Source organism: Hemitrygon akajei, chromosome 14, assembly GCF_048418815.1.
Source record: "Hemitrygon akajei chromosome 14, sHemAka1.3, whole genome shotgun sequence".
NCBI lineage: Eukaryota > Metazoa > Chordata > Chondrichthyes > Myliobatiformes > Dasyatidae > Hemitrygon > Hemitrygon akajei.
The window spans coordinates 82,820,431-82,843,108 of NC_133137.1; the positions used below are offsets into that span (position 1 = coordinate 82,820,431).

At 40.8% G+C, this 22,678-nt stretch overlaps 1 protein-coding gene across 2 annotated transcripts in view; it reads left to right on the top strand.

The window, feature by feature from the left end:
- The window catches only part of pcloa (piccolo presynaptic cytomatrix protein a), a 437,698-nt gene that overhangs the window by 343,784 nt on the left and 71,236 nt on the right, over positions 1–22,678 (top strand). For both annotated transcript variants that reach the window (XM_073066476.1, XM_073066477.1), the window contains 2 exons: positions 13,298–13,369; positions 17,716–17,896. In XM_073066476.1, the coding sequence (XP_072922577.1) occupies positions 13,298–13,369; positions 17,716–17,896 (253 nt within the window). The remainder of the gene's footprint in view (positions 1–13,297; positions 13,370–17,715; positions 17,897–22,678) is intronic.

Genomic DNA, 22,678 nt, shown 5'->3' on the forward strand with positions numbered 1-22,678 from the left:
CCAAAATGGCCAATTCTGATCCAGACAGAAAGGAAAAACAAGTCACAAGAAGTGTTGGGGGGGGGTGGGAGGCATGCCTAGATTAAGATGATGCTCCTTAAACTTGAGTTTAAGGAATACTGTGACATCCTCCCTGACCAGTAGAACAACGCCTCCACTTCTTTTATCATCTGTCTCGTGTCTGAAACATCTGAAATCCTTAAATAGTGAGCTGCCAGTGTGGCCCTCTCTCAATTTCCATGTAGGCTACAACATCGTAGATCTATGTGCTAATCCAGGTTCTAACTTCATCAGTCTTACCATATCATTAATTGCATTGAAATAAACATACTTGCATCCATCAGTCCCACTTTAATCACAGAGGGCTCACCAGCCTATAATTACTTATCAGAATCAAGTTTAATATCACCACCATATATTGTAAAATTTGTTATGATTATTCATGTTGCCCCTCTGAAATTTATTTATTGAGATACAGCACAGAACAGACCCTTCTGGCCCTTCGAAGCCATGCTGTCCAGCAATCCCCCAATTTAATCCTAGCCTAATCATAGGGCAATTTACAATGACCACTCAACCTACCAACCGGTACGTCTTTGGACTGTGAGAGGAAACTTGAGCACCCAGAGGAAACCCACATGGTTATGAGGAGAACATACAAACTCCTTACAGGCAGCAGCAGGAATTGAACCCAGGTCGCTGGCTCTGTAAAGCATTGTGCTAACCACTATGCCACCGTGCCACCCCCTACACTGCCTGCCGACTCAAATTAACAACATTAGCTTTCCTTCACCCATCGCTATAAAGATGCAAAAAATTTCTCCCTTGCTTCCCATTTCAAACTGTGATATATCTTACCTAGCCCAGAGGATTTATCAAACTTCATATGCCCCAAGACATCTAACAGATCCTCTTTCTTAATTACTGATCTGCTTCAGATTATCCACATAACTTTCCATACTTCACTCTCTTCCCTGTCATTCTTGTTGAATGTACTGTAAATCAGATGTATTCATTTAGGACCCATGTTCCCTGGTTCAGCTCATAGATAATCCTTTTGGATCCAATGAACACACTCCCACACTGCCTACCCTCTTCTCCTGATGTGCTGATAGAATGTCTTGTGACTCTCCTTAAAGAGTCAAAATCCTGGTAGTCCTGGCAACACCCTTGTGAATAATTTCTGCACCTTCTCTAGCATAATCACATCCTACTTGTTGTATGGTGACAAGATCTGCATGCCATGCTGCACGTAAGGTCTCACCAATGCCTTGAACAGCTGTAACAATACATTCCAGCTCCTACTACCTGTGTCAGCACTTACAAAGCAGCATAGTCATACAGCACAGAAAGTGGCACTCAATATCCCTTGTTAACCAGGGTCCTCTAATCCTCTCAGCTGTGCCTTTCACTCTTAACATGAAAATGCTGGTCCTGAGCACCTTCCTGTCAATTTCAAAAGCCTCCCACTTGCCAGCTGTCCATTTACCTGAAACAGCCTCTCCAATCAGGTTCTTTGCTAATATATGCCTCTGCTAATGAATGCAAAAATCCCAAAGCCTTCTTCATTACCTGATTAAGGAGTGCTACCATTTTCAGGGATCCCTGGAGTTGTGCACAAATGTTCTTTAGGTTTCTCAGTACTTCCCAGGTCTCTGCCACTCATTGTCCCCCAATGTGCATCACCTTCCAAATGCATTTTCACCATCTTGTCTGCCGGTGCTACCTCCTTTAGGGATCTGTTCATCAATACTCTCAATGGCCCTAGCATTCCTGGTGTATGTGCTACCTCTGTTCTTCAATACTTCATACTGTGGTCCCTCATTTCCTCATTACTCCCTAATAAGGTCCTTCTGTTCCTCAATACTCCCTACTGTGGTCCTTCTTTTCCTCAAAACACCACACTGTAGTCTCTTGTTCCCTCAATGCTCCCTACTATGGTCCCTCAGTGCTCCCTACTGAAATCACACACATTGGTAGAAAAAAATAGAAAGTCAACATGTTTTGAGTAGGGTGAATGATGGAAAGGTGTTAGCATTCAGTGGAGCTTGGGTGTACTTGTACCTGGATCACTGTGGATCACTACGTAGACACAGCGAGCAATCAGGAAGGACTTGGTGTCACAGAGGAGAGACATTTTGGGCCACTTATGTAAAAGCAAGATAAGATTACTTCTAGAATATTGTGTACTGGTCTGTTTGCCCTACCTAATAAAGGATATACTTGCAATTAAGCTCCCAGTAGTGTGGTGAAGTTTCCAAGTCGGCGATGGGCTGTAGGTCAGAAGATCAGTAGTTCAGCGGTAGCCCAGGGATTGCCAACCTGGCCAACCTCCAAACAGAGACAAAGGTAAATACTTGCAGCTACACCATGATGATTTTTGGCAGCTGGAGTAATAAATGTGCCAATTACAACATTTTATTTCCATTATTTGACGGAGAGCTTTTGCTTCCATAATATTTTTAATTTTACCTACAGGTGCAAAATATTTAAGATAAATCCAACATATCCAGTTCTAGCGCAAGGTCATTGATTTGAAACATTAATTCATTTTCTTTCTCTACAGATTCTTTTTTTGAACTGCTGAGGATTTCCAGCACTTTCATTTCCTGTTCATAGCTAGAGCCATTACCTAAGACTTGTTAAAATCAGGACAGCCATCAGCACTTTTCCACGGGAAGTAGAACATAGGTAGAATTTGGCAAGGTCAGGAAATTGTAGCTGGCGTGCGGCAAGAGGAAAGAATGCATCACGTTCTCTCTGGTATTCTGCGTCAGGCAATATGAACATGGTGCTGCATGCCATTTCTTGCTCCCATGTTGCAGTTAGGTTGCCATATGTGTATTCCAGGATACATCACTAAACATGCATGCAAGATGTGACAATGGCTCTCAAAATGCTGCAGACTGCTAAGCATCGTCGATGTGCACCATTCCATTCCAGAAAGAGCCAAAGGCAAAAGAGTTCATGGGTTCTGTGATGGAAGTCTTGCTCTTCAGCAAATTTGTGGATGACAGAAGATTGGGGGTGTAGCAAGGAAAGCTAAATGCTTGCGGCATTATCCGGACCCGCTGGAAAAATGGGCTGAAAAATGGCAGATAGGATTTAATGCAGACTAGTATGAGGTGTTGCACTAACCAGGGTAGGTCTTACACAGTGAACAGCAGGACACTGAGGAGTGTGGTACAACAAACAGATCTGGGAATACAGAGCCATAATTTGTTGAAAGTGGCATCATAGGTAGATAGGGTCATAAAGAAGGCTTTTGACACATTTATCTTCATAAATCAAAGTATTGGGTATAGGAGATGGGATGTTATGTTGAAGATGACGATGAGGCCTGATTTGGAGTATTGTGTGCAGTTTTGTTCGCCTACCTACAGGAAAGATGTAAACAAGGTTGAAAGAGTACAGAGAAAATTAACAAGGATGTTGCTGGGTCTGGAGGATCTGAGTTATAAGGAAAGATTGAGTAGGTTAGGACTTTATTCCTTGGAAAGTAGAAGATTAAGAGGAGATTTGATAGAGGTATACAAATTATGAGGGATATAGATAGGGTTAATGCAAGCAGAGCTTTTCCACAGAGGTTAGCTGATACTACAACCAGAAGTCATGGGTTAAAGGTGAAAGGTGAAAAGTTTAAGGGGAACATGAGGTGGAAATGTCTTCACTCTGAGGGTCGTAAGAGTGTGGAATGAGCTGTCAGCACAAGTAGTGCATGCAACCTTAATTTTAACATTTAAAGAAAATTTGGATAGGTACTTGGATGGTAGGGGTATAGAGGGTTATGGTCCTGGTACAGGTCAATCAGAGTAAACAGTTTAAATGGCTCAGCATGGACTAGTTGGGCTGAAGGATTTGTTTCTATGCTGTAGTTCTCTATGACTATATGTCTCTAAGTTTTTGGTTGCATACATTGAAAGCCATGTAAGCACAGCTTCTGCAATGGTTATCTGACAAGCAAGAACAGATGGGGAAGGATGAGGGAAGGAGCCTTGACCAACCACAAAGTCATTGACTAATCACACCATGCAGTTAATAAACACAAACTAAAACTCCACATGTTTCTTCAGGATATGTAAAGTGTAAAAAAGAGGCAAGAGTAGATATGGGTCCGCTGGAAAATAATGCTGGAGAGGTAATAATGAGGGACAAGGAAATGGCATCAGTCCTTACTGTGCAAGACACTAGCAATATGCTGGAAGTTCAAGAGTGTCAGGGGGCAGAAATGAGCTAAGTTGCCATTACTAGTGAGAAGGTGCTTGGGAAAATGAAAGGCCTGAAGGTAGATAAATCACATGGACCAGATGGTCTACACCCCAGGGTTCTGAAAGAGATGGTTGAAGAGATTGTAAAGGCATTAGCAATGATCTTTCAAGAACCACTGGATTTTGGCATGGTTTGCCAATGTCAATCAACTCTTCTAAAAGGGAGAGAGGCTGAAGAAAGGAAATTAGAGGCCAGTTAGTCTGGCCTCAGTGGTTGGGAAGATGTTGGAGTCGATTGTTAAGGATGTGGTTTCAGGGTACTTGGAGGTACATGACAGAATAAGCCTAAGTGAGCATGGTCATGGACTTTGGTAGAAGGAATAAAAGTGTGGACTATTTGCAAAATGAAGAGACAATTCAAAAATCAATGGTGCAGTGGGACTTGGCAGTCCTCGTGTATGATTCAATGAAGGTTATTTTGCAAGTTGAGTTGGTGGTGAGGAAGGCAAATGCAATGTTAGCATTCATTTAGAGAGAATTCAAATATAAAAGCAAGGGTGTAATGTTGAGGCTTTCTAAGGCACTGGTGAGACCTCATGTGAAGTATTGTGAGCACATAAGGGCGGGCCCCTTATCTAAGGAAGGACATGCTGACATTGGACAGGGTTCCTAGGAGGTTCACAAAAATGATTCTGGGATTGAAAAGCTTATCATATAAGAAGCGTTTTGATGGCTCGGGACCCGTAATCACTGGAATTCAGAAGAATGAGGTTGGATTTCATTGAAGCCTATCAAATGCTGAAAGACCTCAATCAAGTGGATGTGGAGAGATGTTTCCTATGGTGGGGGAGTCTAGGACCAGAGCATACAGCTTCAGAACAGAGAGACATCCATTTAGAATGGAGATGAGGAATTTCTTTAACCAGAGAGTAGCAGATCTATGGAATTCATTGCCACGGGTGGCTGTGGAGGCCAAGTCATTGGGTATGTTTAAGGCAGAGGTTGATAGATCCTTGATTAGTCGGCATGAAGGGGGATATGGGGAGAAAGCAAGAGATTGGGGCTGAGAGGGTAATGGATCAGCCACGATAAAATGGTGGAGCAGACTCAATGGGCCAAATGGCCTACTTCTGTTCCTATGACTTATGGTGTTATGGTGCTTTAGATAGTGTATCAAACCCCTGTTTACTGGGCATCTCTGGAAATGTGGCTCATTAGCCCCTCACTAACAACCAGTGGTCTCCTTGGCGAGAAAGCTGCCTTTCTCAGGCTTCGTACATCTAGGGAGTATATGACTTGGGTCCCGCCAAATCCTTGAGGTCGGAACGTCTTGCTCACCCAAACCCCGGTTTGTGTGAAAGCTGTGTGATTTTACTGCACCGAGCAAGAAATAACAGATCATATACTGCATACAATTATAACTAAGAATGTTAACTTAAGCAACCAGTTATTAAAGGAAAGAAAGAACCAAACAAAACGGCACCATTACTCTTAAACAGTCAAGTGTGCCCTTAAGCAACACACACAAAATGCTGGTGGAACACAGTAGGTCAGGCAGTATCTATAGTTGGAGCTCATCTTGAACTTGTCTATCACCCTCAGTCTGCGTGAAAACACACACCACCTTCCGAATGTCACTTGAAGTACATCTCGAACAAACGAGTCTCCCCCGGGGGTATTGGTTCTTCCTCCTTGAAGCCATTCATGTGCACAAAGCACCTTGTGCAACAGGGACAGCATCCTCAGCCACCTTCCCTTCTGTCTTCTCCAAACTCCCACAAAAAAAAAAATCACCTCCCCTCACTAGTGTTCTCCAGAACCTTCTCCCAATTACACTGTCCTGACTGGTGGACACCACATTCCTAAGCTGAACAACAAAGCCTCTTCCGGATAACTCTGAACATCCTCTACATAGCACCATCCAGAGACAGAGAAGCAGTTTCAGCGACAGGTTACTATCGATGCAATGCTCCTCAGACAGGATGAAGAGGTCAATACTCTCCAATGCCATTAGGCTTTACAATTCTACCGCCAGGACTTAAGAACTTTTTAAAAGCTATTATTAATGCTTTTTGAGATAGTGATTTAGATGCATATCATATTTTTTACTGAGTTAAGTATTGTATGTAATTAGTTTTGCTACAACAAGTGTATGGGACATTGGAAAAAAGTTGAATTTCCCCATGGGGATGAATAAAGTATCTATCTATCTATCTATCTATCTTATCTCAGCTCATATCCTAACAGGTTGAAAGTAGAATAGGCTGTTCTTACAGAACTGCTAAAATGAAATACCCACAGCATAGCAGTAAAAACCAGGGTGTTACATGTAGAAGGTTGTCATAGGTTACCATGGGACATTGACAGTATGCACAAATGGGCTGAGAAGTGGCAGTTGGAATTCAACCCAGAAAAGTGTGAAGTGACTCACTTGGAAGATCAAATTTAATGGCAGAATACAGGTTTAATGGCAGAATTCTTGGCAGTGTTGAGGAACAGACAGATCTTGGGGTCCACATCCATAGATCCCTCAAAGTTTCTGAATGTTGATAGGGTTGTTAAGAAGGTATATGGTGTGTTTGCCTTTATTCGTTGAAGGATTGAGTTCAAGAGCCATGAGGTAATGTTGCAACTCTGTAAAACCCTGGTTAGACCACACTTAGAATATTGTGTTCAATTCTGGTCACCTTATTATAGGAAGGATTTGGAAACTTTGGAGAGGGTGCATAGGAGATTTACCAGGATGCTGCCTGGACTGGAAGGCCTGTCTTATGAAAATACGTTGAGTGGGGTAGGATTTTTCTCTTTGGAGTGAAGGAGGATGAGAGGTAACTCGACAGAGATGGATAAGATAATAAGAGGCATACATCAGCTGGATAGCCAGAGATTAACCCACCTATCTACACTTTCATCAAAGTTGTTTATATGCCTGTATATCACAACAGTAGATGCCTTAGTATGGATCCTTGAAAGACTATGTAAGAGGGAAGGTTTAGATTGATTGTGAAGTAGGTTAGAATGTCAGCACAATATCATGGGCCAAAGGGCCTGTACAGTGCAGTAGTGCTTTATATTTACTAAAGCCAAAATTAAAGGTTCTTTGTCAGTACACATGTAGCATTCACTGCAAGATAAATTAATTGTAGGCATGACAAAAATAAAATGGCTATGATCTGGTCATGATTACAAAGATCTGGTTGCAGAGCTAGAAAGGGAACATGTTAATAGCTACATTTTAGGACAGGGTGTAAATCAAGAAATAATTGATGCTTACAAGGGACAGTCAGCATGGCTTTGTGCAGAGCAAATTGGTTGAATGTTTCAAAGAAGTGACATGTGACCATTGAAGGTGGAGCTGTGGATGTTGTCCACGAGAATGTCAGTGAGACATTTGACAAAGTCCCTCGTGGTAGGCACACCCAAATGATTAAGGTGCATGAGATCTATTGTGAATTGGCCTTTTGGATTCAGAAATGACTTGCCCATAGAAGGTAGAGGGTAGTGGTCGATGAGATCTGCCTGGAGGCCCATGACTAATTGTGTTCTGCAAGGATTCGTTGTTGTGATATATAGAACATAAACCAGTACAGCACAGGAGAAGGCCCTTCGGCCCACAATGTTGTGCTGAACTAACTAAATTAGTAATGGCCCACTAAACTAATTTTTTCAGCCTACACAATGGGCATATCCTTCCATTTTCTTCAAATCCATGTGCCTATCTAAACATCTCTTAAAGGACCCTAATGTATCTGCCTCTACCACCACCCATTCCAAACACCCACCACTGTGTGTGTAAAAACCTTGTCCCTCACATCTCCTTTGAAATTATACCCTCTCGCCTTAAATGCACACCCTCTGGTATTAGACATTTCAACCCTAGGAAAAAGATATTGTCTGCCTATTCTCTGCCTCTCAATCTTATAAACTTCTATCAGATCTCCCCTCAGCTTCCGCCTCTCCAGAGAAAACAACCTAAGTTTGTTCAACCTTGCATTATAGCAGATGCCTTCTTATCGAGGCATTGATGAAAAGTTTGCAGACGATACAAAGATTGGTGGTGTTGTGGATAGTGCAGTAGTTTGACAAAGAATATAACGGGACATAGAGTAGATCAGTTACAGATTATGGGTGGAGGAATGGCAGGTGGAGTTCTGTGGAACCATGTGTGAGGGGTTACACTTTGGGAGATCAGATATAAAGAGACATATACAGTTAATGGCAAAACTCTAAACAGTGTTAATGAATAGAGGGATCTTGGAGTCCAAGCCTAGTTCCCTGAAAATGTCTGCATAGGTTGATAAAGTGGTAAAAGTAAGTGTATTGCTGGCTTATCTTTCTGACTCTTTGTGCCTTGTCTAAGAAAGTTATGTCACTGCTATTTAAGGCAAGATGGAGTAAATTCAAAGGAGGTGATCATAATTCCATTAATTTCAAGATACTTAATGGAGAAGGATAGGGCTGGTCCTCATTTTGAGATTCTAAATCGGAGAAAGGCCAGTTTTGATGGCATCAGAAAAGATCGGGCAAGTGCGAATTGAAATAGGTTGTTTCTGACAAAAGATGCTTGATAAGTGAGAGGCCTTCAAAGGTGAAATTTGAGGGATCAGATGTGTATGTTCCTGTTAGAATAAAAGGCAGCTCTGACAGGTCTGCTAACAAGTAACAACTGGCATCACAATAGATTGGTTTGTAAAGAGAGGTTTTGGTACTGAGTACAGAAATTAGGAAGTTATATTGAACTTGTATAAGGCATTAGTGAGGTCAATTTTGGAGTATTGCATACAGTTCTGGTCATCTACCTATGGGAATGATATCAATAATAGCATGGATAGAAGATTGACTGACCTGGCAGGAGGCAAAGAGTGGGAATAAAGATGAACTTTTCTGGTTGGCTGCCAGTAACTAGCGGTGGTCTGCTGGGGTCAATGTTGTGACCACTGTTATCATGTTATATGTCAATGACTTGGATTACAGAATTGATGGCTTTGTGGAAAAGTTTGCAGATGATATGCAGATGGGTTGAGGTGCAGGTAGTGTTGAGGAAACAAGGAGTCTGCAAAAGGACTTAGAAAGACAAGGAGAATGGACGAAGAAGTGGCAGATAGAATAACGTGTAGGGAAATGTATGGTCATGCATTGTGGTAGAAGGAATAAAGGCATAGATCATTTTCTAAATGGGAAGAAAATTCAGAAATCAGAGGTACAGAATTCCCTAAAGGTTAATTTGCAGGTTGGCTCAGTGGTAAGGAAGGCAAATGCAACGTTAGCTTTCATTTTTGAGAGGACTAGAATATAAAAGCAAGGATGTAATGCTGGTGATTTATAAGGCATTGGTCAGAACACACTTGGAGTCTTGTGAGCAGTTTTGGACCCTTTATCTGAGAAAAGATGTGCCGGCATTGGAGAGAATCCAGAGAAGGTTCACGAGAATGATCCCAGGAATGAAAGAGTTAATGTATGAGGAGTATTTGATGGCTCTGAGCCTGTTCTCGCTCGAATTTAGAAGAATAGGAAGGGATTGTACTGAAACCTATTGAATATTGAAAGGCCTTGGTAGAGTAGACATGTAAAGGATGTTTCCTACAGTAGGAGAGTTTAAGACCAGATGGCACAGCCTCAGAATACAAGGAAGTTCCTTTAGAACAGAGATGAGTTGGAATTTCTTTAGCCAGAGGTTGGTGAATCTATGACCATGAATTCCACAGATGGCTGTGGAGGCAACGTCATTAGGTATATTTAAAGTGGGTGTTGATAGGTTTCTGATTAGTAAGGGTGTCAAAGGTTATGAAGAGAAGGTAGGAGAATGGGGTCGAGAGGGATAATAAATCAGTTATGATGGAATGGCAGAGCAGACTAGATGGGCCAAATGGCCTAATTCCACTCTTGTGTCTTATTGTCTTAATAAGATTGAAAGAGCACGGAGAAACTTCACAAAATGTTGCTGGGGCTCGAGGATCTAGTTTACAGGGAAATGTTGAACAGTTTAGGACTTCATTTCCTGGAGCATTGAAGAATGAAGGGAGATTTGACAGATACATACAAAAATTATAAGAGGTATAGATAGGGTAAAATCATGAGGGGTATAGATGTGGTAAAAAGGTGAGGGTATGGATAGGGCAAAAACATGAGGTAGGGTAAATGCAAACAGGCTTTTTTCCACTGAGGTTGAGTGACACTGGAACTAGAGGTCATAGGTTAAGCATGAAAGGTGAAATATTTAAGAGGAACCTCTTCACTCAGAGAGTGGTGCACTCATGGCATGATCTATCAGCAGAAATGGTGGATGTGGGTTAGATTTCAATATTTAAGAGAAATTTGGATATGTACATGGATGGGAGAGGTATATAGGATTATGGTCCAAGTGCAGGTTGATGGGACTAGACAGAGTACCAATTCGGCCTGGACTAGGTGGGCTGAAGAGGTGTTTCTGTGTGGTAGTGCTCTATGACTATGAGATGTGTGGGTGTTTGTTTGTTTTTTAAAACGCAGAGAATGGTGAGGGCCTGAATGTGCTGCCAGGAGTGAATCTAGAGGTAAATGCGATAGAAGCATTTATTCTGTTCTTAGAAAGGCAGACTTTGGACGGATATAGACATTGTGTAGGTAGAAAAGATTAATTTAGTTAGGCATTTATTTACTAGTTTAATTACTTCAGCAGAACGTCATCGACTGAAGTGCCTGTTCCTGTACTGTTCTACATTCTACCTATCTTTTCCTTGTAACTCAAGCCTTGCAATCCCAGTTACAACCTCAGGAGTCTTTTACGTTCCCTTTCTCACTCAATGACATACTTCATATAGTGAGCGAGCACAACTTCATATAACTACTCCAAGTGCAGGCTCACCAATAACTTGTTCAATTGCAACCTGACATCCCAACTCTTGTCCATCACTGATGAATGCAAGTAAATCATACATCTTCACCACCCTGCTCTTCCTTTTCTCAATACATCCTATATTCTAAGCTCCTGAAAGACCTCCTTGTGTAATTTCTGTGCATGTTCCTTTTTCTTTGTATGTCACCCAGTATCCTTTGACGTCCAAGTTCCTTGGACTTGCAGTCCTTACCTTTCACCTTTATGGGAACATTCTGGCCCTGAACTCCGTTACAGAAGAATAGTTTATGGTCATGTACAAGAGGGTGCAATGAAATTGCTTATTCTCATGAAGCGCACAGAGTAAACCATATACATGGTAATAATATGACTTTTACTCTATAATGAATACAATGAGTGCAAAGCAGCAGGAAGTCCGGAGACTATAGTGCACTCTGAGGCAGTGCAAAAAGAAATGCTAAAGTGACCAAGTGAAAATAACCAAGAAAGGATGAGTTAAGACTATAATGACGATGGAATCTCCTCCAGGATGGGGGTGTGAAAGAGGTGATTGGTTCAGGAGTCCGATGGTGATGATGGTGAAGTCAGTGGCCAGTTGATCGCACACAACTTCAGAAAGTGACCAGTGATTCCATCTAGGCCAACCACTTTCCAAGAGCTGAAAATGGATGTAACATCTGTTGCTGAGATGTGAGGGACTGAGTCAACGGGGGATGGGGTCACTCCAAGTAGAGCCTTGTTTACCTGCTCAAAATGGACAAAATCTTTTGAGTGATTCACACTTGTCTGATATGACAACCTGCAGGAAGCTGTCACCAGGCTGTTTTGTCCAAATTCAGGAACTTAATTTGAACATTCTTTCTTCTCACCTCTTCCATCAGGGAAACAATACAAAAGCCTGAAAGGATGTACCATCAGGATTAAGGACAGCTTCAACCCTGCTTTTATAAGACTATTGAATGGTTCCCCAGTACAATAAGATAGATTCTTAACTTCACGACTTACCTCATTATGATCTTACATAACATTGTCTACTTGCACTGTACTTTCTCTGCAGCTGTTATATTTTATTCTGCATTCTGTTATTGTTTTATCTTGCAATATCTCAATTGTATAATGAATTGATCAGTATGAACAATATGCAAGGGAAGGTTTTCACTGTATCTCGGTACATGTGACAATATACTAATTCCAATTGCATTATTCATAGACTGTTACAGAATAATAAGATGCATACTTTGTATACAAAGTAGGAGGGACACAAAAGGATTAAATAATGGGAAACTATTCCCCAAAGGGGAGATGGCTGGAGCCAGAAAGTATAGATTAGGGGAAAGAGTTTGAGGAAGAACTTTTTTAATCCAAGGAGATGCCCAAGACCAGAGGGCAAAGGCTTAAATTGAGGAAGAGAAGAAGTAGGAATCTGAGAAATGTACTGTTTCATGTAGAGGATGGTTGAAGTCTGGATTGCAGCTGTCTATAGTATTAGAGCAAACTGGAAAGCACAAATAATGAAGTAATTTACCTGATCATCCATTTCTTTCTGCACCACACCAATATCCATTCAAATAAATGCCCCAAATGTAAGCTGGTACAAGATCCAGGAACATGCTCCTCTCTGTAATGACAGGAAATATCAGTAAGATCTGGTTTTGCCATTGGACTCCAGCAATGGAACACTGAACCTGCAAACACTTGTATGAAGGAATATCAGGAGTTCTATGGAAAGTAGCTGACATTCATCAACAGTTTCTCCAGATACATGTTTTTACTATACTTTTAATCAAGAATTCATGGAATAGTTCTCATGGAATAAGAGGTTTAACTCATTTATACCAAGCATATACCTATTGGCAATACTGTCTGACAGGAAATTTTGAATTTAATTAAATAAATTAATGAATCTATTATAATCTATTAATGAATTAATAAATTAATGAATCTATTATAAATTGAATCTACCTTGAACAATATTAGATCTAAGGGAAGAAACTGTTGACTTCAGCCTTTTTGGTGTTTTGAATTGGTTGAGGAAAATAGTTACTCAGATCAACCTTGTCTCCGTTTTGAATTCTATTTTGTCTATCTGAAAACGTTTTCATGAATTAATTACATTCTCCAAACCTGTCATTGTATTTCAGATTTCTTGTTAATGACAAAGAAAATGCCTCATAATGATGGAAAAAAAATTAACTGCAACAACATCTGATGTTCTGATAGAATTCCAGTTGATTATTTTCTATTTTCCCTGCAGCTTAAAAAGAAGACACTGGAAGTTACTGTTTGGGATTATGATCGAATATCCTCCAATGACTTTCTTGGTGAAGTGAGTTTTTCTGATTTTCAGCAAGATATTCTCTCTTGTCAACTGTTCAAAGTAATTCCAGACTTTAATATGTATATATTTTTCTACTTTCAAATGTCTTCCATTGTTATTAAATGCCTTCCATTATTATTAAATTGCTTTTATTTAGAAGGATGTTGCATCTTCTGAGCGATGCCCATATGCTTGATGAGACTTTGGGAAATGTTAAAAGAATGGAACCCATGCAGTAGGATTGAAAATTGTTCAAAAGCAGATGCCATCAAATGTGAGAAAGATATTAAACAAAATAATTCAAAGTATAAACAACTCAAAATGTATATAGGCCGAGTTGGCCCAGTGTGAAATCATCCTACTGATCATTTTGGCCGAATGAGTACTATCAAGAAACAGTGCTGGACACTGTGAACACATGCCTGAACCTGATTTCAAATGTGCAGCTGCTGATTCAGCAACATCCCAATTAAAATATCGAAAACATTCACCCCAGAAATAGTTGTGCCAGTTTCGTTAATAATGACCACATCATAAAGGTGATAGCCATGGTCATTAAAGGAAAAAAAAACATACCATTGGTGGAGTTAACAAGCATTGCTGGAACATAGGTCTGGCAGGAAGCTAGAAATCAGAGCACCAGGTCAGAAGGTGGATGGATTGAGATGACAGTAGATGTCATAACCACTATGTCTGGAAGGACCTTCACTCATGAGATAATAAACATATTGGTTAGATGGGATGGTGTGTTTACTTCAATGCACAGAGTATTATGGGTACAGTTGATAAACTTAGAGCATGGATCACTACATGGAAGATGACCCTGTTGCCATTACAGAGAGTTGGTTGAACAAAGGACAGGAATGAATACTTAATGTTCCAGGGTTTCACTATTTTAGAGTTAAAAGGGTGGGTATTGAAGCTGCATTATTTACCTCTCATCTCTAAGTCTATATGGGTAAAACTCCAAGAATGCATCACACAGAACACAGTACAGCAGAGACACACATTCTCAACAAAATAACTCATATAGACATCAGTGGAGTCTGCACCCATCCCTACAGCACAGTACTGCCCATAGACCTCCAAATTGAAAAACAGCCCTCCACTGCCAGTATAACTCCTACCAACAAGCCAATTTTGTATCCTTAACTTCTCGTCAGCCAAAGATGAACCTCTTTTTTTTGCTACATGGCAGTTGGGGGGGGGGGGGGGGGGGTTAAACTAAAGTGGCAGTGGGATGGGAACCAGAGTGCCAGAACAGATAGTGGAGAGGCTGTGAAGACAACTTTCTGATTCCTGACTTTGAGCATGGTGTGACAAATGTCCTGAGGTGCATATATTTCAATGCAAGAAGTATCATAGGAAAGGCAGGTGAGCTTAGGGCATGGATCAACACCTGGAATTATGATATTATAGTCATTAGTGAGACTTGGTTGCAGGAGAGACAGGACTGGCAGCTCAATATTCCAGGGTTCCATTGTTTTAGACGTGACAGAGTGGGAGGGATTAAAGGAGGAGGGGTGGCTTTCCTAGTTAAGGAAAATGTCACAATGTCACGGTGCTCAGTCAGGAGAACTTGTCTAGCAAGGCATTATGGGTGGAACTGAGGCATAAGAAAGATACGACCAAGTTAATGGGGCTATATTACAGAACACCCAACAGTCTGCAGGATTTAGATGAACAAGTTTGTAGAGAAATCACAGTGGTGTTGCAAGAAACACAAGGCTGTTGTACTAGATGATTTTAACTTTACACTTATTGACTGGGACACCAATACTGCAAAAGGACTAGATAGGATAGAATTTGTCAAATGTGTTTAGGAAACTGTCCTTAATCAGCACGTAGAAGTCCCAGTGAGAGAGCATGCGATACTTGGTCTGCTAGTGGGGAATGAGACAGGGCAGGTGACAGAAGTTTGTGTAGGGGAACATTTTACAGCATGTGCTCATAATGCCATTAGTTTCAAAGTAAATATGGAAAAGGATAGGTCTGGTCCACAGGTTGAGGTTCTGAATTGGAGAAAGGCCAAGGTGAAGAAAATAAAAGGAGGTACATAGCAGGTATAGGCTGCTAGGAACAAATGAGGTACTTATGGAGCATAATAAATACAAAAGAACACTTCAGAAAGCAATCAGAAGGGCTAAAAGACGACATGAGGTTGTTCTAGCAGACAAGGTAAAGAAGAATCCCAAGGGATTCTATAGATTTGTTAAGAGCAAAAGGTTTGCAAGGGACAAAAATTGGTCCTCTGGAAGATCAGAATGGTAATCCATAGATGAAGCCAAGAGCGATGAGGGAGATCTTAAATGGATTTTTTGCATCATTATTTACTTGGGAAACAGACACAGAGTCTATAGAAGTGAGGCAAAGCAGCAACAAGGTCATGAACCACATACAGATTACAGAGAAGGTTTTTACTGACTTTAGGCAAATCAGGGTGCATCAATCCACAGGGCCTGACAAGGTGTTCCCTCAGACACTGTGGGAGGCAAGCACAGAATTTGCAGGGGCCCTAGAAGAGGTATTTAAATCATCCTTAGCGACAGGTGAGGTACCAGAGGGTTGGAGAATGGCTAATGTTGTTTTGTTGTTTAAGAAGGGCTGTAAGAATAAACTAGGAAATTAAAGGCCAGTAAGCCCAACATCAGAAGATGGAAAGTTATTGAAAGTATTCTAAGGGGCCAGATACATGGGTATTTGGATAGACAAGGACCGATTAGAGACAGTCAGCATGACTTTGTGTGTGATAGGTCATGTCTAACCAATCTTGTAGAATTTTTTGAGTAAGTCACCAGGAAAGTGGATGAAGGCAAGACAATGGATGTTGTCAACATGGACTTTAGCAGGGCATTTAACAAGGGTGCACAGGAGGTTGGTCAAGAAGGTTCCGTCATTCAGCATTCAATATGAGGTAGTAAATTAGATTAGACATTGGCTTTGTGGGAGAAGCCAGAGTGTGTTAGAAGGTTGTCTCACTAACTGGAGGCCTCTGACTAAGGGCATGCTGCAGGGATTGGTGCTGGGTCCATTGTTGTTTGTCATTTATATCAATGATCTTGGATGATAATGTGGTTAACTGGATCAGCAAATTTGTAGATGACACCAAGATTCGGGGTGTAGTGGACAGTGAAGACAATCATATCTTGCGGCAGGATCTGGACCAGCTGAAAAAATGGCAGATGAAATTTAATGCAGACAGGTGCACGCCAGTGGGACTAAACAGGGTAGGTCTTACACAGGGCACTGTGGAGTGCATTGGAACAAAGGGATCTGGGAATACATGTCCATAATTCATTGAAAGTGGTGTCACAGGTAGATAGAGTTGTAAAGAAACCTCTTGGCACATTGGCCTTCATTAATCAATGTATAAGGTGCAGAAGATGGGATGTTATGTTGAAGTTGTATAAGACATTGGTAAGGCCTAATTTGGAGTATTGAGTGCAGTTTTGGTCATTTACCTACAGGAAAGATGTAAATAAGTTTGAAGGAGTACAGAGAAAATTTACAAGGATGTTGCCAGGACTGGAGGACCTGAGTTATATGGAAAGATTGAATAGGTTAGGACTTTATTCCTTATAACATAGAAGATTGAGGGGAGATTTGACAGAGGTATTATGAGGGGTATAGACAAGGTAAATGCAAGCAGGCTTTTTCTACTGAGGTCAGGTGGAACTACAACTAGAGGTCATGGGTTAAGGGTGAAAGGCAAAAGGTTTAATGGAAATATGAGGGGAAATTTCTTCACTTAAAGTGTCATGAGAGTGTGGAATGACCTGCTGGTGCTAGTGATACATATAAGCTTGATTTCAATGTTTAAGAGAAGTTTGGATAGGTACGTGGATGTGTCGGGTATGGAGGGTCATGGTGCCGGAGCAGGTCAATGGAAGTAGGTAAGTTAAATAGTTCCAACACAGACTAGATGGACCAAAGGGCCTGTTTCTGTGCTGTACTTTTCTATGACTCTATAACTCTATGGTACTTTGTACCTGAAAGATTGTTTTTGCAAATTCTGTATTTAAAACAAATTCTGTACTTTTTAAATGCTATCCACTGCCTGTCCATTGAGATTCCTTTCAAAACTTTCTCCCAATCAGCCATTTCACATCACTGTACTTCATTGTTTCCCTTGTTTGGCTATGTATTAAACAACATCATTTTAACATCCACAATCATATGACAGACACTCTTCTCCAAAGGCCAGCTAACTGAGGACATCATTTTTGTGGGATGTAAATTTCTAAATACCGCAAAGGTGACCACGTTATTGTTCAGTGAATGTTCTGAGATTCTGATTCTGTAAAAAAAACAAGTAAGTCCATTGCCTGAACTGGTGTCACCTTATTCTTTGAAAGGTGCTGATTGATTTGTCTAATGCCTCACATTTTGATAATACTTTGCGATGGTATCCGCTGAAGGAACAAACTGAGAGTATTGACCAAGTTAGGCCACATTCTGGACAGAGCAGCCAGCAACAACCAAAATCTTCAGTAATTAAGAGTCGCAGCCATGGCATCTTCCCAGATCCATCAAAGGGTAAGTCTCACTCTTTCCATGTTTCCCCCAAGTACTCGTGTAAATTTTTTAATCCCTGATCCCTTTTGTCTTCTCATTTACCCATTGTTCAGAAGAAGGAGTCTGTCTTGTTCATGATTGATTGGATAAATTTTCATCATAACTGGTGCAAAAACTGACAGTAAATAACTTTTAAGAAACAGATCCATCAGCCCACAATGGTCTCTGTTTTCACCGTGGAGAAAGACATGAAGCCCTTGGAACCTGAGATAGTTAATAGGGATGGTCTGCAATATAGCAGGGGAGGTGCTAAAGGTCTGATGAATCTCTGTAGACTGATTCAGTTTAATGAGTGAACATTGTGAGCTGCTGGAGAAGACACTGCAAGAGCCCTCGGATCATCATTGGCAATTGGTGCTAGAAATCTGGAGATTTTTTTTTAAGTGATCGAGAAGGTTGATGAAGGCAGGGCAGTAGACATAGTCTCTATGGATTTCAGTAAGGCCTTAGATAAGGTTACAAATGGTAAGTTGCTGTGAAAAAGTAGATCACATCGGATCTAGGGAGAGTTGGGGCAGGAAGCAGGGAAAGATGGTGAAAGTCTGTTTCTTGGACTAGAAGCCTGTGGCTAGTGGTGTTCCCCAGAGCCTGGTAGAAAGTCCATTAATATTTGTAATCTCATCCAAGTTATCGATCAGCGATTTGGATGGGACTGTACAAAACAGGGTTAGTAGGTTTGCAGATGACACTAAAATCAGTGGAATCATAGACAGTAAAGATGGTGATCAGGATTTACAGAGAAATTGTGACCAGATGAGTAAGTGGGCTGGGAACTGGTAAATAGAGTTTAATTTGAATTGAGTCATAAAGTACTACAGAATAGAATCAGACCCTCCACCCCATCTAGTCTATGGCGAACTGTTACTCTGCCTAGTCCCATTGACCTGCACCTGGACCACATCCCTCCATAACCCTCCATTCCATGTACTTATCCAAAATTCTCCAATTCCCATCCACAGTTCCAAACTCGCACCACCCTCTGAGTGAACTATTTTACCTTTCACCCTTAACCTACGACCTCTAGTTCCAGTCCCACCCACCCTCAATGGGAAAAGCCTGCTTGCATTTACTCTATCTATATCCCTCGTAACTTTTTATACCTCTGTCAAATCTCCCCTCATTCTCCTGCGCTCCAGGGAAAAATGTCCTAACCTATTCAAACTTTCCCTATAACTCTGGTCTTCAAGTCCCGGCAACACCCTTGTAAATTTTCTCTGTACTCTTTCAATCTAATTGAAATCTTTCTTGGAGTTAGGTGACCAGAACTGCACACAATACTCCATAGTTCGCCTCACCAACAGCTTCAGCGTAACATCCAAATTCCTCTACACAGTACACTGATTCAAGAAGGCCAATGTGTCAAAACAGCTCTTTATGACCCATTCTACCTGTGACACTACTTTCATGGAATTATGGTTCTGTATTCCCAGATCCCAAAGATGAAAGAATATTCCAAAGGGAGGCTAACGCAACCATGACTGACATAGACAGCATAAAGGAAAAGAGGGGGCATAAACTATAGACTATAGCAAAAATTAGTGAGAAGTTAGAGAATTGGGAAGCTTTTAAAAACCAACAGAAGGCAGCTAAAAAGCCATAAGGAGGTAAAATAAATGAAATATGATGGTAACCTAGCCAATAATATAAAAGAGGATATCAAAAGTTTTCTTCAGATATATAAAGAGTAAAAGAGAGGTGAGAGTGGATGTCAGACTGCTGGAAAATGACGCTGAATAGGTAGTAATGGGGGACAACATAATGGTGGATGAACTTAATAAGTATTTTGGTCTACACCCCAGGGTTCTGAAAGAGGTAGCTGAAATGATTGTGGAGGCATTAGTAATGATCTTTCAAGAATCACTAGATTCTGGAATTGTTCCAGAGGACCAGAAAATTGCAAATGTCACTCCACACTTTAGGATAAACAAAGGAGAGTCAGTGGATGTTGTTTACTTGGATTTTCAGAAAGCCTTCGACAAGCTACTGCACATGAGCCTGCTTAATAAGGTAAGAGCCCATGGTATTACAGTAAAGAAATTAGCATGCATAGATGGTTGGCTGGCTGGCAGGAAGCAAAGAGTGGGAATAAAGGGAGCCTTTTCTGGTTGGCAGCCAGTGACAAGAGGTGTTCCACAGGGGTTGGTGTTGGGACCGATTCTTTTCACATTAATAATTTGAATGATGAAATTGATGGCTGTCTGGCCAAGTTTGCAGACAATACGAAAGTAGGTGGAGGGGCAGGCAGTGTTGAGGAAGCAGGGAGTCTGCATAAGGACTTAGACGGATTTGAAGAATAGGCAAAGTGGCAGATGGAATATAGTGTAGGGAAGGGTATGATCATGCACTTTGGCAGAATGAATAAAGGAGTAGACTATTTTCTAAATAGGAAGAAAATTCAAAAATTCTCATTGAAAACTATAAAATATTGAAAGGCATAGATAGTGTGGCCCTGGGGAGGAAGTTTCCTTTTGTGGTTGAGTCTAGGACCATAGGGCACAGCCCCAGAATAGACAGGCATCCAATTAGATTCAGAGATGAGGAGGAATTTCTTTAGCCAGAGGGTTGTGAATCTGGAATTCATTGCCACAAACAGCTGTGGGGGCCAAGTCATTGAGTGTATTCGAAGCGGAGTTTGATAGGTTCTAGATCAGTTGGGGTGTCAAAGATTGCAGGGAGAAGCCAAGAGAATGGGATTGAGGAGGATAATAAATCAGCCATGGTGTTATGTTGGAATAGACTTGATGGGCCAAATGGCCTACTTCTACTCCTATGTCTTATGGTCTTATTCCTCTGTTCGACCATACTCCTTAGCATTGTGTATTTAATATTTAAGTAATCTTGTATACAAATGTTTGTATATATTGATTAAGTATTCTTATTTGTTTAAATAATTCATTATGAGTTATACGTATAAACACCTGAACTGCATACTTCATCTCACTACCACATGATACATATGCACCTCACTTAATATTATACATGAAGTTAGACCCATATTCCCAAAATTCTGTGTCTTCCTTTGAAATAAGTTCCTTTTGAACTTACAAAACATCATGGTAACAAGGTATTTTTAAAACAAACCTGAGACTGCTATGATCCTTTTGAAGCCCAGAGAGATGTTCAAACTCAAAATAAACCAGAGAGAGAGTTATTAAAAACAGCGCACCATGTGTTCAGAAGGGAAGACATGATTGAGCTTTTTTTTTAAAAAGTCACAAAAAGAAAGAATTCATGGGTTCAAAAACAGTAAGTACCATGTGGCAATAATCATTCAAAAAAGCAGAAATGGCTAGCTACATTGGAAAGTTTGGCACACTTGATTACACAACAAATGACTGGATTTTATATACTGAGCTAATTGAACAATATTTTAAGCAAATTAAATAGCCAATGAGAAACAAGCACCAATTTTGCTGAGTATATTATGTTTCAAGATACAAGTTCGCTTAGAAGTTTGACTGCTTTATCCAAACCAGCATAAATACACTTTGCTGATATGTCAAAGTAATGCAGGAACATTGAGAACCAAAGCCATTGTTAACTACAGAATGCTTTAGGTCTTATAAGTGAAATCAAAAAGAAAGGGAGTCCAATTCAGTGTACATGGCTGAATTGAAGTTGACTGAGCATTATCAGTTCAGTAATAGTCTGAAAGATGCACTGAGAGATTGTTTAGCTTGTAGAAGAAAGCATTCAAAATTGGCTCCAAACTGAAGCACAGCTTACATTAAAAGAGCAGTTAAATTGTTGGTTCAATGGAAACTACAAATAAAGATGCAACTGAGTTGCAGTTAGGAATGAAAGTGAGTGAGAACAAAATTGCAAGGTCTAGACAGAACCGACCTGGCCAAACAAATTGTGTTACTGTTGTGGCAGGGGCTCAAGTACAACAGCCCAATATAGAGTTAAAGGTGAAACTTGGAGAAAATGCAACCAAGTAGAGAGCTTAAGGTAAAGGAACCTTTAGTGATCATAATATGAAAGAATTCACCTTGCAATTTGAGAAGAGTAGGCTAAACTCAAATGATTCAGCTTTACAGTGGGATAAATGGAATTACAGACATGAGAGGAGCTGACAGAAGTTAATTGGAAGGGAACACTAGCAGGGATGATGGCAGAACAGCTAAGGCTGGAGTTTCTGCAAGCAATTCAAAAGACACAGGATAGATACATCCCAAAGAACAAGAAGTCTTCTAAAGGCAGGATGATGCAACTGAGGCTGATATCGAACAACTGGAAAATCATGCTGTAGAGGTTGTAATCGAGCACAAGGAACTAGCAGATGAACTGAATACTGTAAGTATTTTGCAACAGCCTTCACTGTGGAATAGACTAGCAGTCTGCCAGAATTTCAGAAGTGTCAGGGAGCAGGACTGTGTGAAGTTACCATTACTAGAGAGAAGATGCTTGAGAAACTGAAAGGTCTGAAGTTACACAAGACACCTGGACCAGATAGTCTACACCCAGGGTTCTGAAAGAGGTGACTGAAGAGATTGTGGAGGTGTAAGTAATGATCTTTCTAGAATCAATCAATTCTGGCATTGTTCTGGAGTACTGAAAAATTGCAAATGTCACTCCAGTCTTCAGGAAGCAAGGGAGGCAGAAGAAAGGAAATTATAAGCCTGTTAGCCTGACATCAGTGGTTGGAAAGATGTTGGAGCTGCTTGTTAATGATGTGGTTTTGGGGTACATGGAGGCACGTGATTGTTACAAGGAAGCAGGTTCATGGGTCTGATAAGTGAG